The sequence below is a fragment of the Chaetura pelagica genome, unplaced genomic scaffold (genome assembly GCF_000747805.2).
Source record: "Chaetura pelagica isolate M959 unplaced genomic scaffold, ChaPel_1.0 scaffold12, whole genome shotgun sequence".
Taxonomy (NCBI): Eukaryota; Metazoa; Chordata; class Aves; order Apodiformes; family Apodidae; genus Chaetura; species Chaetura pelagica.
Genome location: NW_009952801.1, coordinates 7,212,239 through 7,231,398, shown reverse-complemented (window position 1 = coordinate 7,231,398; position 19,160 = coordinate 7,212,239). Strand labels below are relative to the sequence as shown.

At 38.1% G+C, this 19,160-nt stretch overlaps 1 protein-coding gene across 1 annotated transcript in view; it reads right to left on the bottom strand.

Moving 5' to 3' along the window:
• Positions 1-1,002: 1,002 nt before the first annotated feature.
• The window catches only part of ITGB8 (integrin, beta 8), a 27,085-nt gene continuing 8,927 nt past the window's right edge, over positions 1,003-19,160 (bottom strand). The window contains exons 5-13 of the mRNA XM_009994962.1: positions 17,729-17,887; positions 13,514-13,609; positions 13,331-13,420; positions 10,628-10,762; positions 7,247-7,652; positions 4,835-5,060; positions 2,795-2,898; positions 1,525-1,688; positions 1,003-1,431 (exon numbers count right to left, since the gene is read on the bottom strand). Of these exons, the coding sequence (XP_009993264.1) occupies positions 1,309-1,431; positions 1,525-1,688; positions 2,795-2,898; positions 4,835-5,060; positions 7,247-7,652; positions 10,628-10,762; positions 13,331-13,420; positions 13,514-13,609; positions 17,729-17,887 (1,503 nt within the window). The 3' untranslated portion in view covers positions 1,003-1,308. The remainder of the gene's footprint in view (positions 1,432-1,524; positions 1,689-2,794; positions 2,899-4,834; positions 5,061-7,246; positions 7,653-10,627; positions 10,763-13,330; positions 13,421-13,513; positions 13,610-17,728; positions 17,888-19,160) is intronic.

Sequence of the window (19,160 nt, the reverse complement as noted above, 5' to 3'; positions counted from 1 at the left end):
TATAGCAGGGCTCAAGGGTAACAAAATGCTTCTGCTTGACCTTGTAGCTCAAATTCTGCTCTCAGATAATCTCATATTGGTCCCATTGTATTTGGAAGAATTTTGCTCATTTCTGAAGGCAGAATTTGATTCCACATTTATGAAGTCAATGAACGTGTTCCCTTGAAAATAAGACTACTGTTGTCCTCACCTTCTCCCAAATTGCAGGTTCTTTTCCACACCACACTGGGCATATTTTTCAATGCACAGTCACAAATTTTGACGTGGTTATGTAAGGATTTGCAAAATCTAAGCCTGTCAACTAATTTACATAGGAAAAAAAGAGCACGTGCATATTCAGACTTATATCTGACATTATACAAAAAGAACAAAGCCCTTATTTGGCAAAACTCTGACAAGTAGCTAGCAAACCAAACACAGTTCTGCTGTAATTTATCTGCTTGAAATGGAGTTAATGCTGCTGACTCCAAAGTTGAAGTCAGCTGGCAGCGATCATCATGTCGACTATGCTGTTGGACAGAGGAACTCTCTTGCTTTCTGTAACCACTCAGTTTCCAAATACCTTGAAATTAATATATACATTTTTATATTCAAACAAGTAAAAAAGCTAAACATTACTCTTTACCAGATATAAATTATCTTCAAGTGACATAACAACATATAAAAAACTATACATATATAATTTATCTGTGTGTGTGTGTGTGTGCATGCATGTACGTGCGTGCACACACAGCTATGCATCCACACCATCAATTAAGGACTCATTTAATCCAGTAACTTTTATTAAGTAATGAGGAGAAGCTAAGAGGCTAAAGCAGACATATCACTGAAATTTAGTCAACTGAGAGAACTAGAAAAGTACTATTTACTCTATTAAGAGCATTTGAATAGTTTTATCTATTGCTATAATATACAGCAATGTTAAAATTTCAGTCACAGCTTTTGTCCATTCTCACAGAGCACGTCAGTACTAGCTACAGGTAGAGTGAGATCAGTGCTTTGTCAGACCGGTTCATATCTACATTCTAGGCAATGACTAAATAAATTAGAATAAGCTAAAGTGCTACATCAACACTAATGTTCCTGAACAGTAGTAACGCACATTTCTCTTAAAAAAAAACAACAACAAAACCCAAACAAAACCCAGCAGCTATAATTTCAAACATAATCACATCATGTGAAAATGCTTAGATGTCAATTTGTTACAGTATTGGACAAAATGCATGACACAAACCCATATGACAACAGTCGTAACCTTTTAAAAGTCAAGCATGATGGAAACAGGCATTTGTAGAAAACCCACTGTCTTCAGAATTCACACTTGAAAGTTTCATTTAATCGTAACTTGCTGATGTCGATATCTATTTCCTCTGGTTTGTCACGTCTGTATGTTACTGTTCTTGTACAAACAGTAGGCAAAAACATCTTATCCTTGAAGGAGAAGATACAATTTTTATCAATAAATAGCTAACTTCTATGTGCAAGAAAAAGATTACTGAATATGATGGCTTTGAAATGCATTACCTTCTTTGTTGCAGATACTCTGTAATCAGCTGAAGATTTAATTTTATTGCTACTCCCCTGCAGAATTATCTGTCTGATGATAAGGACAACAAGCAACCCGATCAGAAAGGTAACTATAAAGATTATGGAAAATACTCTAAAGTAGCTTCGTCCAGAGAAACATTCTGTAATGAAAGGAAAACACAAGTGTGAAGTCTAACATACGGAACAGGCACATCGTTCAAACAGTTATACTTACCAGTGCATAGTAACATTATGTAAATGTAACATGAGCCTGATAAAAGCTAAAGGCAAATTACTTCAGGGAATTTAAGGGGAAAAGTTGCTATATGCAAGCTTTTGAGGTGGAGCATATCAAGAAAGGCAATTCTGATAGAGATCCACTGTAAAAAAATGGTGAAACTTTACTCCTTTAATCTACAGCACAAAGACTACAGCTTCACTGTGTGGGCCACTGTAAATTCTCTGTAAGTTGTGAGTTTACAGCTGAAATAGACAGGATGAATTGTTAGAAATGTATGCGACAAGATTACAGTGCAGATCATTGGCAAAATATGAAAGAAACTGTAGCGTCTTGAATTTTTGTCCAGAGCTCTCCTCACCTGTAAACCTCTCTCACACAGCAAGCTCTCCCTTAAGAATAATAAAGTTATGAGAAAAGTATTCACATATAGTTTTCTCAGTTATGAAGAACTATAAGATGAGATGTACAAAAAATGTGAAGTGACAAAAGATAACCATTTACTTGTATTTTTTGTTGCAGGGTAGATGGATTAAGCTTTACAAGATTTTTATCTAAAAACACTTTATTCTTCCACAGCTCTCATAACTGTGCAGTTAGTTTTTTGTACTTGAAAGGAATATTTAAACATCACTGAACCTAAGGTAAGCATTCTACTTCATTCTTCCTCGTTTCTGGTAATGTCAAATAATGTAAGCATATCCAAAGTAATAAAACATACAGATGCCATAACAGATTTTTATAAATATTTCTTTAAGCATTGCTCAGGCACAATTCATTATTATTAGATGTGAGTTCTCAAGGACTAGGGATGTGATTTAGCAATGCTTGACAATCACATTTCCTGTTATTATTTATCTTTTACTCTCCCTGAAGCTATGAGTGAATTTTCTCTTTTTCTTGCTTTCTTTCTTTGTTATTGTAATAATTGGACATACTTTTGAAAGACATTTTAAAGGCGGTGAATTCAATTATTAGTCCCAAAAGACTTTCATTTCCTATTAAAATTACCTAGAAAATAACACATACCTGAAGTTTGGTCAATATAATGCAGCACATAAGTGCATGAGGTTGTGCACTGGTCAAGTTTAGTTTGAGATGCATTGTTAGAATGATGGCACTCAACACAATTCCTGTAAAATAAACATGTAATTAAAAACCTACATCCTTCTCTGCAGTCCCCTTAAAAAGAATGTATCAACAGGCTGACATTTTGCTTGCACATAATGCTTTCCTGTCGTTAGTAAAAACATTACAACATTTTTTTTTATTCATTTTTTCTGAAATGGGATACTTCTCTCAGCATTTTATTCCTACGATGCTTCTCTGAACCAACTGGTCAGAAGTTGTAAAGTAAATCATGTCTTTGGCTCGGAGCCACTTTCATCTGGCCCCTGCTCTGCATTTTGTGATGCGCTTTTCAGGGAGGTACCTTAGGGTCCAGCACCCTTCCTTCAGCTATCAGCCTCCAGTTCAGTCCTACTCTTTTCTTGTCTATCAATCTCATTGGGATGCACACTGGAACTGAAGGCAAGAGACAGGTGTAGAAAACATAGTTTTGGAAATAGTTTTTGGATGATATGTTAAAACAAAGCCATGTTAAGTTCCCACTGCTGGGCAGTTCAGAGGGTCAGCAACACAGAGGGAGGCAGCACTTTCAGTCTTGCCATCTGCACTTTTCAGCTTTGCAGAAGATGGACATCACAAGGGATCCTGAAAACGCCCTGACTGAATTTTTTAAAAAACAATGTCATTGTCTGAATTTATTAAAGGCACACACCTCACAGTGACTTTGAACAAGTGTTAGCCAGCAAGGCTAACTGCTTTTTATCTAGTGAAGTCTTAGCAGTCACCTTTTCAAACATGGCCCAGCTGTCTCTCCAGTATATTCACCAGAGGGCCTATAATTCAAATGAATATGAATAAAAACGATTCTGTTTTGATGACAATTCCCTTTCCGACTAAAGGCTGATCTTTCACCTTCTTGGCCACAGTGGGATGTGCTGATGGGAGAGTGTAGAAAAGTCATGCCCAAAGACAGGGCTTCATGGACTCTTTAAGCCAGCACCATTTAGTGTGCCAGTGGCAGCTCTGACTAGCTTCTCTCCTACTCTGGCTGCTGATTTTTACCTTCACACTGTCCCTTCCTTTATGTGAATAAGTCAAAATGACACGCAGAGCAAAGACTAAAGTGGTTTAAAACATCATAATGGAGAATGGGGCTCCCTAGGTGAGACCAGCTCTGCTGACTGATGGCAGCGATGTGCAGGTACTGCTCTTGTTCCACACCTCCTCCTTTCAGCTGAGAATCATAGAATCTTGGGGGATGGAAGGGACCTCGAAAGATCATCTAGTCCAACCCCCCCTGCCAGAGCAGGGTCACCTAGAGTACATCACATAGGAATGCATCCAGGTGGGTTTTGAATGTCTCCAGTGAAGAAGACTCCACAACCTCCCTGGGCAGTCTGTTCCAGTGCTCTGTCACTCTCACAGTAAAAAATTTTTTTCGGATATTCACCTTGAACCTCCTATGCTCCAATTTACACCCATTACCCCTTGTCCTATCACTGGTCATCACTGAGAAAAGCCTAACTCCATCTCCCTGACACTCACCCCTTACATATTTGTAAACATTGATGAGGTCAAGCACAAACAGTGTGCAAAAACAAATGTGGAGAATATTATTTGACTTAGTGGCATTCAAGAGTAGGATCTATTGACCATTTTTAAAACTCTGAATTTATGGGCTTGATTTCCTACCCAGAAGATTTCTCTTGAAGAACCATCCTTTAATATATGAAAAAACATATTTTAGGACACACCTCCTTTGACTTGAGAAAGCTGACATTTGAACACAAACCAGTGAATAAATATACAGACATGCTATTCTTTTAATTGCCAGTGTGAACCCTTCAGATACATAGATGAAAGTATCAAGTATTAATTGTTTCAGTTTCCTACCGTCTGAATATCTAGAGAAACAGAGCAAGATATCCAGCCAAGCAGAAGTATTTCTCCTTGTTTCAACACTAGAGAGTTAAAAAGTCAAGTCTAGCACAAGAAACATACCAGTTTTCTTCACAGGCTTTGTTACAAGTAGGGCAATATTCACACAAACGGCCAAAGCTTCTTGGATCTGTGCATTCACACTTCCCACATACGCATTTTCCTCTTCCACTGCAAATCTGGCCCTTTGAATTCAGGCAGTACTTTCCTGATTGCAACGAGCACTGGCAACGGTCACCTTCCCAGCCAGCAAAGCATTTGCATTTACCAGCTTCACATTCACCATTACCTACAACATCAGATAACCCTGAGTCACGATCTTTTATGAAAACATAGAAAGGCAATTTTGAAATGCATATGTTTGTATTGCTGGTGCTTTACATTAAATACAGCTAATTTAGACCTTGGCTTGCTAATTATTTTTTCAGTTAACAATTTGGGCTGAAATTACATGATATGTATTTACAGCTGCTGCTTAAGTTGAGAAAAAGGTTCTACATGATGTCATCCTTTTCCCCATTGCTTTGGAACAAAGCAGTGGGGATTAAAAATTACAAAACTATCAGGAAAACAGTCTTCAGGCAAATTAAACAAACTTCTCTTTAGCAAGGAAGCATTCAATTCAAATAAACAGCAAGATTCAGTGGAGGAAGAAGTATCAAGTTAATGTGCACATGCCAGATTTTTTCTTTTCAGAAGCACACATGACAGCACTGCTTTTTTTCCTTCCTACAGGATAAATGGCTGAGCTGGGCAGGTGACTGTGCTGTGCTTATGGACTGTAGGTTCGTATGACTGCTTCATACGAACTTAAAATGCACAGACTTGAGGATTCAAAAGCTATGAACTACCTCTGGTGGCTCCTAAAATTTTTCAGGCAAAGCAGTGGGAGATTTAGGGCAAAATCTGTGTTTTCATGTTGCAGCACACTTAGGCAGGTGTATGAATGACATGCTGATAGTGTTTACCCACATTTTACAGCATGTGAGAGTACCTTTAGGAAACATAGAAATTGAAAGCACATACAGTATGGTTAGCAAATCTCATAAGGACTCTTCAACTATGCCTTGGCAGTACCTAAGTTTCACACAGACTGTGATGGCCCTTTTTGTCCTCCACAGATCCATAGAGCAGCTGCCAGGAGACAGTCCCATCTAATAGATGGGTTCCCCTACATGTGAGTGAGACCAAAGTATATGCTGCCTCTTTTTTTGCCTGGGCTGGGCAAAAAGGAGTGGGGAAGGAGATCATAGAACATCTCAGAGCAAGGCTCTGCACTGAAAAATATCCCATGAAAAGGCACACTGCTCAGCCATGGCCCTGGGCAGCAGGTTCCTCCTGCAATACTCTAGTACTCCATCAGGCGTGACAATCTCCAAGGCCTCTTACACAAAGATCTCCCTGTATCCTCTGCTGGCCAGAGCACCACATCTCAGGCTTTAGAAGCTTACAAGTCTGGAAGATCTGCTTATGGTTAAGCAATAGTAAATTTGCAAAGTGTGTTGGGAAGAAGAGTGAGAAGATGAACTGTAATTTGTTGTGTTGTAATGAAGTATTTAAAGAATTAGGTAATATTATTTATCTTTTTTTTACGTAAACTTCACAGTCACCAGCAGAGCTAAACCAAAATAACTTTACTGAAGTCCACAGTATTACTTTCAAATTATCCCACTGTATTTGAAAAAAATTGGTCCCTTAATTCACTTACTGGTCAGTATACTGTGAAATGAAAGGATGCAGGACAGCAGTACTTATTTTGATAATGAATAACTTCTGAGTGGGAAAAAATATTCTGGTAGAGATACAGAAATGATATTCTTTCTATTTCATTTCTCCGTAATAATTTTAAAAGGTACATGTTTTGTAGTTGTTACGTATTTTCCATTTGCATGCTTTCTTTAAAAACATAAAGTCAGCCACAAAAAGAACAAGGATATCTAACAAATCTCCTTGTTTATGTTTCAGTTCCACTGTCCTTTCCGGAAAAGGTGTTCTGAACAATGTCAGCATACGTTCATGAGTATTTGAAATAAAGTGTCACTGTATCTCTGACAAGACAGAGTTAGAGTGTTAGAAAATCAGAGCCTCATTTGGAAGTTATGCTTCCTCCTAATCTCTTGGTATCTCAGATTCCCATTAGATTGAAAAGTATCAACTTCCTTTCTGGAATAATGTTACTGTTTTCTCCAAGGTATAAGGATCATTATCTCTGAAGAAGCTGGAGATTTAAAACTTCAAATAGCTAAACTTGGAAAAAAACCCAACAATCAACCCCCTAAAAAGCAGTACTGACATTTAGAAGACAGTGCATACCTCTGTGGTGAACAGCAAGTTCAGGACATTTCCCACACTAATCCTGCACACACAATTCTTGTACTTGAGAGCCTTGTATCACCATTTTAAGCTACAACATGTATATAATATTTTGAAAACAAAAACTAAACCCAAACCATAGACACAAAAACAGCAGCTTACCAGAACATAAGTTACCCTGGTGATATGGGCAGGAAAAATCATCCATTTCACAGTACTTGCCATACACCTTGCCTAGCTTGCTTTTGTAGCAAAAACATTTCCCATCTATGCAATTGCCTTGACCACTGCAGATGGGTTGGTCCTGGTCTCGTTTGCACGTCTCAGAAGGAAGCGTAACGCTGCTGGAGCTACAGTTATTGTCACTGCACTGGGACTGCCTGCCATCAGAAAAAGTTTCATCAGTCCATACTCTTTTGTGCCTTGCACTGTCTCCATACTGACAGGCACAGCTTTCCTGCACGTGAACGATGGCAGTTTCATTGAAACCAATAGGCTTAAGGATTGCATATTTTCTTCCTCCAGTTGTATCACATCCTTTCATTGTAAGTGATACATTGAAAAGTACCTAAGAAGAAGACAGATTTTACATCATTATTATTTCCTAAAAATAGCTTAAAATTTTAAATGCATAAATAAAGCAGAATCTTACATTGTATATGAATGTGCAGTGACTATTAATAACAAGATATAGAGTGGCTATTTGTCAAATATGATATGTTAGTAATGACTGGCATCACAAATACAGTTAAAATCCTAACAATAGAAGACTAACAGCATTCTACTTTTCATGTTAAGAAAGCTAATTGTAGAAGACAAGTTCTATACAAGTTAAACGCTAATAGAATTACCATCGTCATCCTCCTGTTATTTCATGTGTACATTCTGTTATACTATAAAAATACTCAGATGAGAAGTGGGAATAGATTGAGCAAGACAATACACAAACAGGATCAGAGATATTTTTCATAAAAATAACCTACAATGAACACCCTGGCTGCAGAAATGGTCTGTGCAAATAGAAACCACAAAGGTTTTATGGATGGCCCTATCTGCTCCTACTAAAACGCAGAAATGTCTCACACCTTAGTATTAGCTTATTTTTTCCAATTCCTATAATGGGAATGGAGCAAGATAGTTTTCCTGCTTTTGCCATGGCCCTGGGCAGACCAAGTGCTGCTTCAGAGTGGACCCAGTGCCTAGCTCCTGGCTGTCATGGCCATTAGCACCATGCTTCAGGTCTTCACCCCAGTAGTGCCCACAGCAGCAGCAGCTCCCATGGCTTTCCAGAGTCCAGGCACAGGACTTACTACCAGATCTCTTTGCTCTGACATTTGTAATACTTTAACTAGATAACAATTTTGTATTTCATTATTTTTTTTTGCTGGCATTTTTTTTAACGAGTAGGCTTCTGACAGTGTGGGCTCACTAAGGCTACTTAGCCTGCTGATGGAAAACAATTCTTTCTTGCCTCCTCACAAAGAAAATATAACCAAGAGGAAAATCTTCAGGGTCCCTTCCAGCAAGGATGGTTCTATGAAAAGGCAAGAAATGAACCCAAGAGAAGCAAATATCTTTACTCTTTACCACTAAGGAACGAAGATTTCCAATGAAAAAAAGAGAAAAGCTAAGAAGCTGATTACATATGAAGTCGAAACTACCCGCAAAGACTGGGACCATTCATTTCTCATCACTGTCTCCCCCTCTTGCTGCGCACCCACACGAGAGCAGTTGAGCCCTTGGGGACAATGGTGGCTTTGTGGTAAGCAGGGCTGCGGCTGCCTACACAGACAACAGGAGAAGAATGCTCTGCATAAGCATGTGCTTCGTAATATCATATCGAGGGGGCACGCAGGCTTTGTCTCTTCCTTTGCTTTTCTTCTTTGCTGCTTCTTGCATTCTTCTCAAATGTGCCACTACACATATAACCCCTCAGCTGCCTACACTCTCCACACATGGTACTTCTTCCCTTCAGTTACAGGGCAAAAGTGGGGTTATGCATAAATTCATGTGGCAGGTGCATCTCATGAGGGGAGGACAGAATGCAGACAGAGAATGTGCTTTTATTCAACACAGAGCCCTGCTAGAAAACATCTTCTTCAAGCACAACACAGCACTGGAGCAACGGCAGGGAGATGGGAGGGAAGGACAAATCATATCTTGTGTACAAGTAATGAAATTCAATGGCTCTGAACACAGCAGCAGAAAGATGAAACATTGCAACTAAACAATTATGACAGTGTGAATACTGACACTTGCTAATAGCCAAAGTTAGTTTTGCACCCTGAAGAGGCTGTAGGATTCTCCCAGAATATAACACACTTTGTGTTTTGCTGAGAAAAGGAAGGAAGAAGGATTAGACAATGAAAGGAATGTGAGAATTAAGGAAAAACATTTTGCCTGTAAACAAATACTGAAAGGAGGATTTATGGTTAAAAGAAATTAATCTCTTGAGGATGGCTCATTTTCAACAGCAGCAGAGGTTTAGGACCACATGCAATCTTTTATAATCAACTGGCTTGGCTTTTTATTAAAAAGAAACAGATATAAATATTTTTCTTTTCATTAAACAGAACAAATTCCAGTCCTCTTTCTTATGACATGCAAAGGGAACAACACTGGAGAAGAGATGAGTTTAGAAGAAAAACAAAGCAAATCTCTCTTAAACTGTAGAAGCTAATCAGAAGCAAGTAATGCAGACAAAATTCAGAAGCATATAAAAAACATCTACATTAACATATTTAAAATTCACACATTGAATCTGCTGATTTGTTTTGCTATTTCTACACAGAGATGTAAGTAAAATCACACCAGCTGAGTTGTGTGTACATGTAAAGAAGGAAAGAACTCCTTGACCCTACTCTCCAGAAACACAGACCTCTTCCTGGCAAGCTAAATGAATTACTCTACTAGTCCAAGCAATTAAATAAAAGTATCAAGGCACAGAGAAGTTGTTCTGGGAAGAAAACCATGTTCTTTGTATTAGTCAGACGTCTTCCCCCACATTTTCATGGTGCATGATGCTCCAGTTCTACAATCCGTTTCATTCAGTAGGGTGGCACTGAACCAAAACCAGATAAATAATTTTATTAATGTGATGCATAAAATAATTATCCACAGCCCTGTGTGTGTGTGTGCATGAAGACTGCTAGAACAAGGAGCCAGAAAGGTGGCATCTCATACAGACCCAAGGAACACAAATGCCAGGGATTCCTTTCTACTGGGTGATTATCTTTCAGCCTCTTATGAACAGATTTCATCACATTGATGAACATGGCCATTGTGCCCCATGGAGGACAAAGGAGAGTTTTAATGGACTATAGCTTTCAGGAAAAGCTTTGAGCCTTAGTTCCATGAGATTAGCGAGAATTAAAATAAGACTCAGGAAAAATAAAACCAGGGAATAATAGAGTCTGTGATCATTAATCACATAAATCCATTTTCAGTTTAAGTAAATCCCTAGAAGTGTTCACACCATTGAAACCCAACCAAACAGAAAAACAAGCATTCTAGCTCCTTGAAAAACGAGAACTATCAACATACTTCTTCATTGGATCCCACATTCTTACATCCTTCCATGCCAGCTTTTTTACTTCCATCAGGACAGATTGCAGTGATATTGAAATGAAGACCTGGGATCCGGTTATCCACTTGAATTTTCACTTCAGAGATCAGTTTCTGTAACCAGAAAACAAGTTTTAGTTGCATTACATCTCAACATAGAATGTGCATTAGTGACTAGCTGCAAGTACTGCTACTATGTCTGACTAAAAACGAAGAAAGCTTGTCTGAGTGAACAAAGGAATGAATTAAAGCATTGTTTCCCACATAAAGACCCGATTACATTCCAAATGCACACAACCAGTGAGCTGGTAATTCTGATAAAGGGGATTATGTTTTCCTGATAAAAACTTTTCCAGCATCTCTAAAATGTTTTTGAGACTGCATTTTTATCAATTTGAGAATCTTTTCCAAGAACTGGTGCACAAAAAAAGCTGCTTACTGTTTGAGAGACTACACTGCCTTTTAGCGACATATTTAAACTAAAACTGTAAACATACCTATAACTATTGTTATCCAGTAGAAAAGGTTCTTAATTGAGTTTACACTTTAAAAAATTCTGATATTTTGCATCTGTCTTGAAAAGTTACCTCTGAACAAATCTTAGGGTGATCTAAAGGCTATTGGGATTACTCTTTCTCATTTATTTGGGTCAGCTAGGACTATATAAGTCACCTTGATTGATACCCATTGTGACTTTTTGGAAAATAAAATAATGAAAAAGCCAGCTACTTTGAAACTTGCATTTACTGCATGCTCTAAAAACCTATGGCTGTCCAAGAAAGAATACTGCTTCTTGACTTTTAAAAATGTATGAAAGTTCTGTACAAAATGATGAGGTGAAAACTACTCATAGAGATTACTGAAATTCCTGTCATGTTTGTTTTGAAAAAAAATTACTTTAATGGAATATTTTTCTGCTACAAATGGGAATTTAATTACACGAATCTGAACACATGGCTATATTAGTAACTTTTGAAAGTTAAGTGACTCATCTTTGGCTTTTTAGCCAGGGATTTCCAGCCAGGATTTTCCACAACTAAGCCTAAGGTTTCCTGCTTAGAACAAGAAAGCAAGATGCCCACTGTCATCAAACATCAACACTAAATTTATTTTCTAATCTAAGTACTTTTGCTTTCAAGAAAGTAAAACATTTAAGCCCTTTTCACTGGTTCTTTTTATATTAGAAGTGCATAAAACTAAGATAGAAATCTCAAAGTATCAAAGCCAATGCAATTTAGGGTGGGAAGGAAGATACTTTCTAAAAAATGAAAATAAAGCATGAACAAACTGGGGGTGGCTGGAACAGGAAAGTCCCATAGAATCTTCCATAGAACTAAATGATTATTTTGTAAATTTTTGTTTCCTCTCTTAGAATATTTGTCCTGCATTGTGCTCTAAAAACTGGGATACAATTTAGGATGGACAGTGTAAAAGTGGCATACAAAAGGACCCTGATCTTCAAAATTTTTTTGCCAGCAATTCCTGTGAAACTTCATATTCAAAATGAGATTTCTTGATTTTGTAGGAGAAAGTACAGGACGAGGAAGAACTTCTCTGCAGTTCAGTTATACCTAATTTCCTCTGCTTTTTTAATGTCTTTGCCTTCTGCACAATGTTTTCAACCTGACAGTGAGAAAAAAGTGCCCAAATCCACTCTATTAACTAGAAAGAGAAATAGGACTTGGGTGATCGTTTTAGCCGATTTGCTGAAAACAAACAGCCTGATTTAGATAGTTAACCTAGTACAACAGATCATTTCAGCCTCCCATGTGAAATTAATTAAAAGTATGTGATACATTTTGATGCCTTGCATATAGCTTTGCCACTGATTTTTCAGCTTTTGTAACTTGCATGTTTGTGTAACTTGCATACCTTAACCGCGTTCAACCATCTAACCCATCATGTTCATTTTGCTGCTGCTGCTGCTGCTGTACGGGCTCCCTTTGCTCTGTGACATCAAATGTGTATCAAAGCTGTTTATGCCGCCGCTTCCCAGACTGTCTTTCATTCACTATCAAGATGCCAATTTCCACTTTCAAGCTGCCATTCCCTGTGAAATCCATTTGTGAAAAATGACTTCATGTTCTTTCCCCCACTATTACTTTCTCTTTCCCATACTGTTACTTTCAGTAATCTCTTCTTCACTCCCATCCCTCAAAATCTGAGTCATTATACTGCTCTGTGCTGTGTCAATACAGCTTTCCACAGTGTCTGCTGTTGTCAAACTACCTCCTTGTAAATTCCCCATATTGTCCCTCTGCTAAGAATTGTGCTGTAAAACCCTCTAGGTATTTTTTTCTCTGAATATGGTGCTCTCTGTATATGGTGCTGAGATAGTGGTGTCTGGTCTGTAACTAAAGATCAGAGATGTAAAAATGCAAGTAAGTCAGATGTTTCTTTTGGACGTATATGGCAACAGGTGCAGAGAATCAACCAGCATATTTAGGACCATCCTTAGAAAAGCAAAAGTGCTAGTTCTTGTGTTTGAAACCCTGACAGCCTGAGAATTTGAGAGCTATCATGGGACAGTGTCACCCACAAACATGGACATTCAGAAAAGTAGGGAACTTATCTTTATGGACTTCAGATAGGAACAAGATCTGGGAAATTCCAACTTTAGGCAATGAAAGGCGAAAATTCCCTGCACAAATATGGCATACAACATCATCACTCCCATCATACCTGGTATGCTTCTACCACCAAATCATTGAGATTTGCTGCTTGTGATTCTATCTGTCTTGCAACAGTACCAGGCAACAGAGGTAACAGATCCTGTGAAAAAATACAATTATTTATGCAGTTTTAATTTTTAATATAAATATTGTGCTTTCAAATTTGGAAAAATAAATCAGGTTTCTAACCTACTTTATACCAATGGAACTGGCTTCCTTGAACTGCAAAAATAACATTGATGTTATTGTCAATCAGTTTTTCAGAGAGCTGCCCAAGAGTTGGATGCTCCTGCAAAATACAACAGAAAAGAGAAGTCTGTAGAGAAAAATCTTACACTTAATGTATGACACAACCACCCTGATCATTTTTTCTAAATGTGCAGAGCAATGCTAGGCCTACATCCAAAAGAAGATGGGGCCAATCAAATACAAAGACCATGAGAGAAAAAAATCATCAGGGCATCAGCCAGGCTGTGACAGGCTTATCTGTTGTCAGCTGTGCGGTGGTGCTGCACAGCGGAAGGAGTATCTCATACAATACAATACCATTGTGTTGGTTTGAGTCTGATGCTTCAAATAAATTGATATGATCTTTTCCATGGTCTATCCAGAAGAATAACAGGATTTGTGGGAATGACAGTGGGTTCTTGTGCAAAAGTTAGGGAGAAAGTGCAACATGAAGGCACTAAGATGAGGTGTGCTTTGGGGAGCAGCAAGGAGAGTCGTTACAAGTTTGTTTCTCAGAAATACATTTTGGCACCAAGAATCAGACACATCAGCTAAATGCAGCTACTGGGTCAGATTCTAGCAATATGAATATTCTGTATATATCTCAATTACAGCCGACAGCTTCCTCCATCTCAGTATGTCCAAGACCTGCCTTAGGAGTGATGTTTCCAGTCCTCACTGTGATGACCTTCTACATTTTCTTAGTCACAATTTTGCTTGAAGAAGGTAGAAGGAGTTTCATGTCTCTCCCCAGTAGTGATATTGCTCTTACCTGGTGAAGTACCTACAATGGCATGTTCTGTGCCAGTGACCTGCCCTTCTACACCTCTCACTGGGAGATCTGACATGGACTTGAGAACAAGAGATGCATTGCTGTCCCTTCATTCAAGATCTGGAGAAGCACAAGGGTGTCTGTGTGGTCCCAGTGGGCTGCTTTGTACCCCTGGGCTATGTGAGATCTTTCCCACTTCAGTACTCTAAAACAAACTGTAATTGGAAAGTTACTGCTTATTAATCATACATCTGTGAATACCTCTCAAGAAGTAAATTCAGCATTTAAAATTCATGACTAAACATAGAAAAGTGACTGGGGCCTTGGCCTGTGTTTTCTATTACAGAGATTTCATCTGGACACGTCCACTTATGTCAAGTTCTTCAACCCTTTTCCCCCATATACTTCTGCTGTTTTTCTCTTCCTGGTATTTTCCACTATCTGCCCCATATTGTCTCTTTCTTGTACAAACACACTCTCTTTCCTTGCATAATTAATTTCTCCTTACAGTGCCACTTGTTACTCAAGGCACCCTGCAAGTCAATCACTCTCCTAGCAGTAATCTGAATGCCAAGACAGCTGAGACAAAGTTATGCACAGGGCCAAAATCCAATTTCCATCATATCACACCACTATAAAGGGCCTTGTGCAAGAAGAACAAAGGAGTTTCTTGCTGCAGTTTGATCTTAGCCAGTGTCCACAGCCCCCTCAACTCTTCTGCCCTTTGGTTAGAGATTATAACTCTTAAAATGAGTACTGAAAGGTAGGTAACATGGTAATAAATAGGCCTTCTTACAGCTCCAGCTGGGGAGTGTACCACACCTGAGGGTTTGGCCAGCGTGAGTTCTTACCACACAACACAGCTGCAGTTGAACTGCAGCAGAAGTGTCCTCGCTGCTACTCTCAACAGCCTGCAACATGGTACCACAGCCTCCTGCCTTCTCCATGACCACAGACCACAGACCACAGTGGTGGGGCTTCTCATGTGCTGCACAACCCTACAGGCCACATGCAACTGTCTGGCAGATCACAGACACACCATGTGTTCCCAGGACACAGGCAAGCAAAGTCAGGTGTTCTGCAAATACCACCTCCTGCACTGTACATGTCTGAAAGATGGGGGTAATGTGGAGGGATCAAGTTGGTCTCCTACTCAACATGTGACACTAGACCTGTCCAAATTCCAGCCAAGTGGCTCTTCAATATCTCTGCAACTAATGACAACACTCTGGGATCAGTGGTATCAGAAATGGGTTTCCAAGCCCTCATGAAACATAAAATTATTCAGATGGAGCTTACTGAAGTAAACACACAACATGTATAGACATTCAAGCGTTGCAGGGACTGTAACCCCAAACTACATAGTCTGCTTACAAGTAAAGCTGAACTTCATCTTCTTGTTAGTTCTACCTCACTAGAGTGACCAGCTTGGCTAGTTCTACATTAAAGTCTCACTTCAGATTAGAAAGAAAAAAAAGATTTTTATTAAAAGAGACTAAAAAAAAAAAAAAAAAAAAAAAAAAGGCGTCAACTAACCCTCATTATCTTTTTCATTTTAAGCATGTAGAGAGATGACATAAGGAACTGTTGGTCACTCAGGGAGCCTCACTTTGCTTGCTGTAAAAACCTTGCTGTACTTCACGTACTTTAATCTTATCTCTTCCCGCTACTGGTCAGGCAAGCATACTTTCATTTTAGGTCATCCTTCTTGTTCCAGTTACATCATTCATTTTATTATTTTAACCTACTGTGTTGAACTGAGAAGATAACTAATACATATGTTAACTATTTCAGAAAGGGGGTTAACCAAGCACAGTTGTAATTAAAATGGACTAGATATCTTTCCTGTCTTATGCTTTTTTGCTGACCTCTGTGAGACTGCTTAGTAAAACTCAGGAAGAAACAGGCAGAAGAGTGACTAACTGGTAACACTTCTGACATAAAGGTTAAGCTTAAGCAAATAAATACAGCAAAGTCCTCTTAACTGGCACAAGGAGAAAATAAAATTTGCCAAAATGTAATCTTCTCACAACTACTAGAAGCTAAGAATCAAAGTAGGAAAGCAACTAGATTACAGATGGCTCTTTTAATTTATCATAGCACAACAGAAGCGCATTGATGAGGAAAAACAACAACAACAACAACAAAGGCTTCATATTTTAAAAAGCTGTTGGCCTTTAATGGCACTTCATTTAAATATCAAGTAGTGTTTTTTTTCTGATTTTACTTGTTAATTTGAAATTTCTTTATGGATCTTTAATTTTGTCTGCAAGGCTTCCTAGCTGAAACAGAAGTTAACTTGGACAGAAAACAACTATAGTTCTATAGTTTTTTGGTTTGTGTTTTTTGTTTGGGATTTTTTTGGTGGGTTTTGTTTGTTTGTTGTATTGTGGGGGTGTTTTTGGTTTTGTTTTTCTGAAGGGGACAATACCTTTATTAGCAAAGGAATCACAAACTCCAGAATAATATTTGTACCCTCAGCAATTGTTAATTAGCAGAGCAAAATTCCTCTCATTTAAAGCACTGAAATTAGGAAAATAAAAAAATAATGAAAGAAAAATAGAGAGAGGGATTCTGTAACTTGTAAGCATGCTCTGCTTTGGGAAAGGAAAGTTCAGGAATTATTTTGTTTAAGTAGAATAAAGGAAGGAGTTGTTTTTACTCCAGGGACGCTGTAGAAATACTGAAAATGAACAGACTGGCTAGAGGGAAATAAATGATTCTGACATCTGTGAGGGAATATCCAAGAGGTGACAGAGTATATAAATGAAAGAACATCAGATAATCGGAAATCCAAACAACCTCCCTGTTAGCACACACTCAGCTCCCTCCTCCGCTCAGCAAGGTCCTGAACACCCACCAATTCCCAGAAACCTCCCATATTTCATGATCACACACCATACGGTGTCTGCTTCCTGCTGCCCCACCATCCTTGTAAACACCAGTTGCTGGAATTAAATTCAGGTCTAGCCTGACTTACACATACCCCTCTCTGACTTCACTATCACATTTCTGGCTTGGGCTGAGCACAGACCATATACTTTAACTAAGTGCAGTTAGCATTGAGAATAAAACTGTAACGTGATCTAATTATACTAGAGTTCATTTTCTGTTTTCTGGCGATTATGTGGAAAGTAGAAATTCATGTTTCCTAAATAAATTATTCATATTTATTTAAGGAAATAGCCAAAGCAATTAAAACCTACAAATCTTAGGAAAAAAACCACCTGTATTCAATCACTCATTACTACTTCATAAGTAATTTAAGAAATTACTTTGAAAGCTAAAAATATCTGCTGAAAGCACATTATTTCACTACAGCAGATTTGACATTGCTGTTTTGCAGCATTGCTGTTATGCAGTTTGACATTGCTGCTTTGGAGGCAGAATGCATGACATATACCTTACCATACTCGTAGCTTTGATGTACACATTATCTTTCAAATGACAGTTTCCATCATGGGGAATTACAATCCCTGCCAATTTACTGTCAAGGGCCAGATGGGAAGTTTGGTCTGTCATCACAAGAAGCAGTCGCTTTGCTTCCTTACGCCATCCAATATGGCTCTAAAATAAAATTAAGAAATAAGAAATAAGAAAACAGTAACTATCTACTTCCTAAAATAATAAGTAACAACATGAAAAAAGAATGTGAAAGTCTAGTTTCAGATATTACGCTGTTCAGCAGCACTGACTTTAAACCAGGCTTTTAAAGCATTTTGTAAGGAAAAATATACCATGTACTACATCTGAAACTACTTTGGCAAGTCAGAGATCTACTTAATACTTTCTTTGCTTTTTGAAAAAAATAAAATTGAAAATATGTAAAAGTTATGCTTTATGTATGGCCTTGGGTAGCAGCTGCTACACTGTGTCATTATTACACACAAATGCAAATGCATAGCATTTATGTAACTTTTGGGATCCAAAAAGCATAACAACCAACACATTCATTCATATTGGTACTTGGTGCCCTCCTCGATTTTTAGTTTATGTTTATTTACTTTATATTCTCATAATTCTGTAATTTCCTTTTCCTATAATTTCCCAGGAAAAGACACTGACATGTGATCAACCAATAAAATAAAGTTTGAGTGTCTTAATGAGCCTGCAAACTGAGAAATTCCCTTCTCATGCTCACTCCCTTAGTGGTCGTAGGAGTCAATAATCACTTTGTCACCTCCTGACTCCTACCTACATAGATCATGTTAACCAAAAATTTAAAGAATCTTAATGTCCTAACCTCCTAGTACTTGCAACAGGGATGTATTGGTTAAAGCAAGATGGAGCAAGTTATAAAGTTCTGTTGTAGTCAAAATGAGTGCACACTAACGTAAATTATAGTCCATTATGGTGGTTATGAATTGCACATTGTTCTCATGCATTTTGGTTCACAATTCAATTAGTTAGCAGGAAAGCCTCCTCATTCTCATGACTGTTTCCATTCTATTGTCTTAGGAAGCATATATTATTCTAGAGCTCACTTGTCGTAATTGTGGAATGTGTCCAATGTGAAACACTGATTTTAAGGAATTTTTCCAAAGCTTCCAAACAATATTTTATAACAGCTATGATCAAAGAGTCTGCAAAGAGCAGCTTTTATTTACCTGTTTTACAGCTCATCAAAATAAAATGAATAAAATAAAACTGGTGCCAAAGTATTGATTTTTAACATAGTTTGGTTTCCTTTTTGGCCTTTATTAATTCTAGTGCTCCAAAATAGAACATGAAGACGTAAAAGATAAAGGATTGTCCTGATGTCATCCCAAGAGATAAGAAGCACACCAAGCCTGGGATTTCGACAGCAGTTGAATCACTTTCATTAAAAACACCAGAAAGA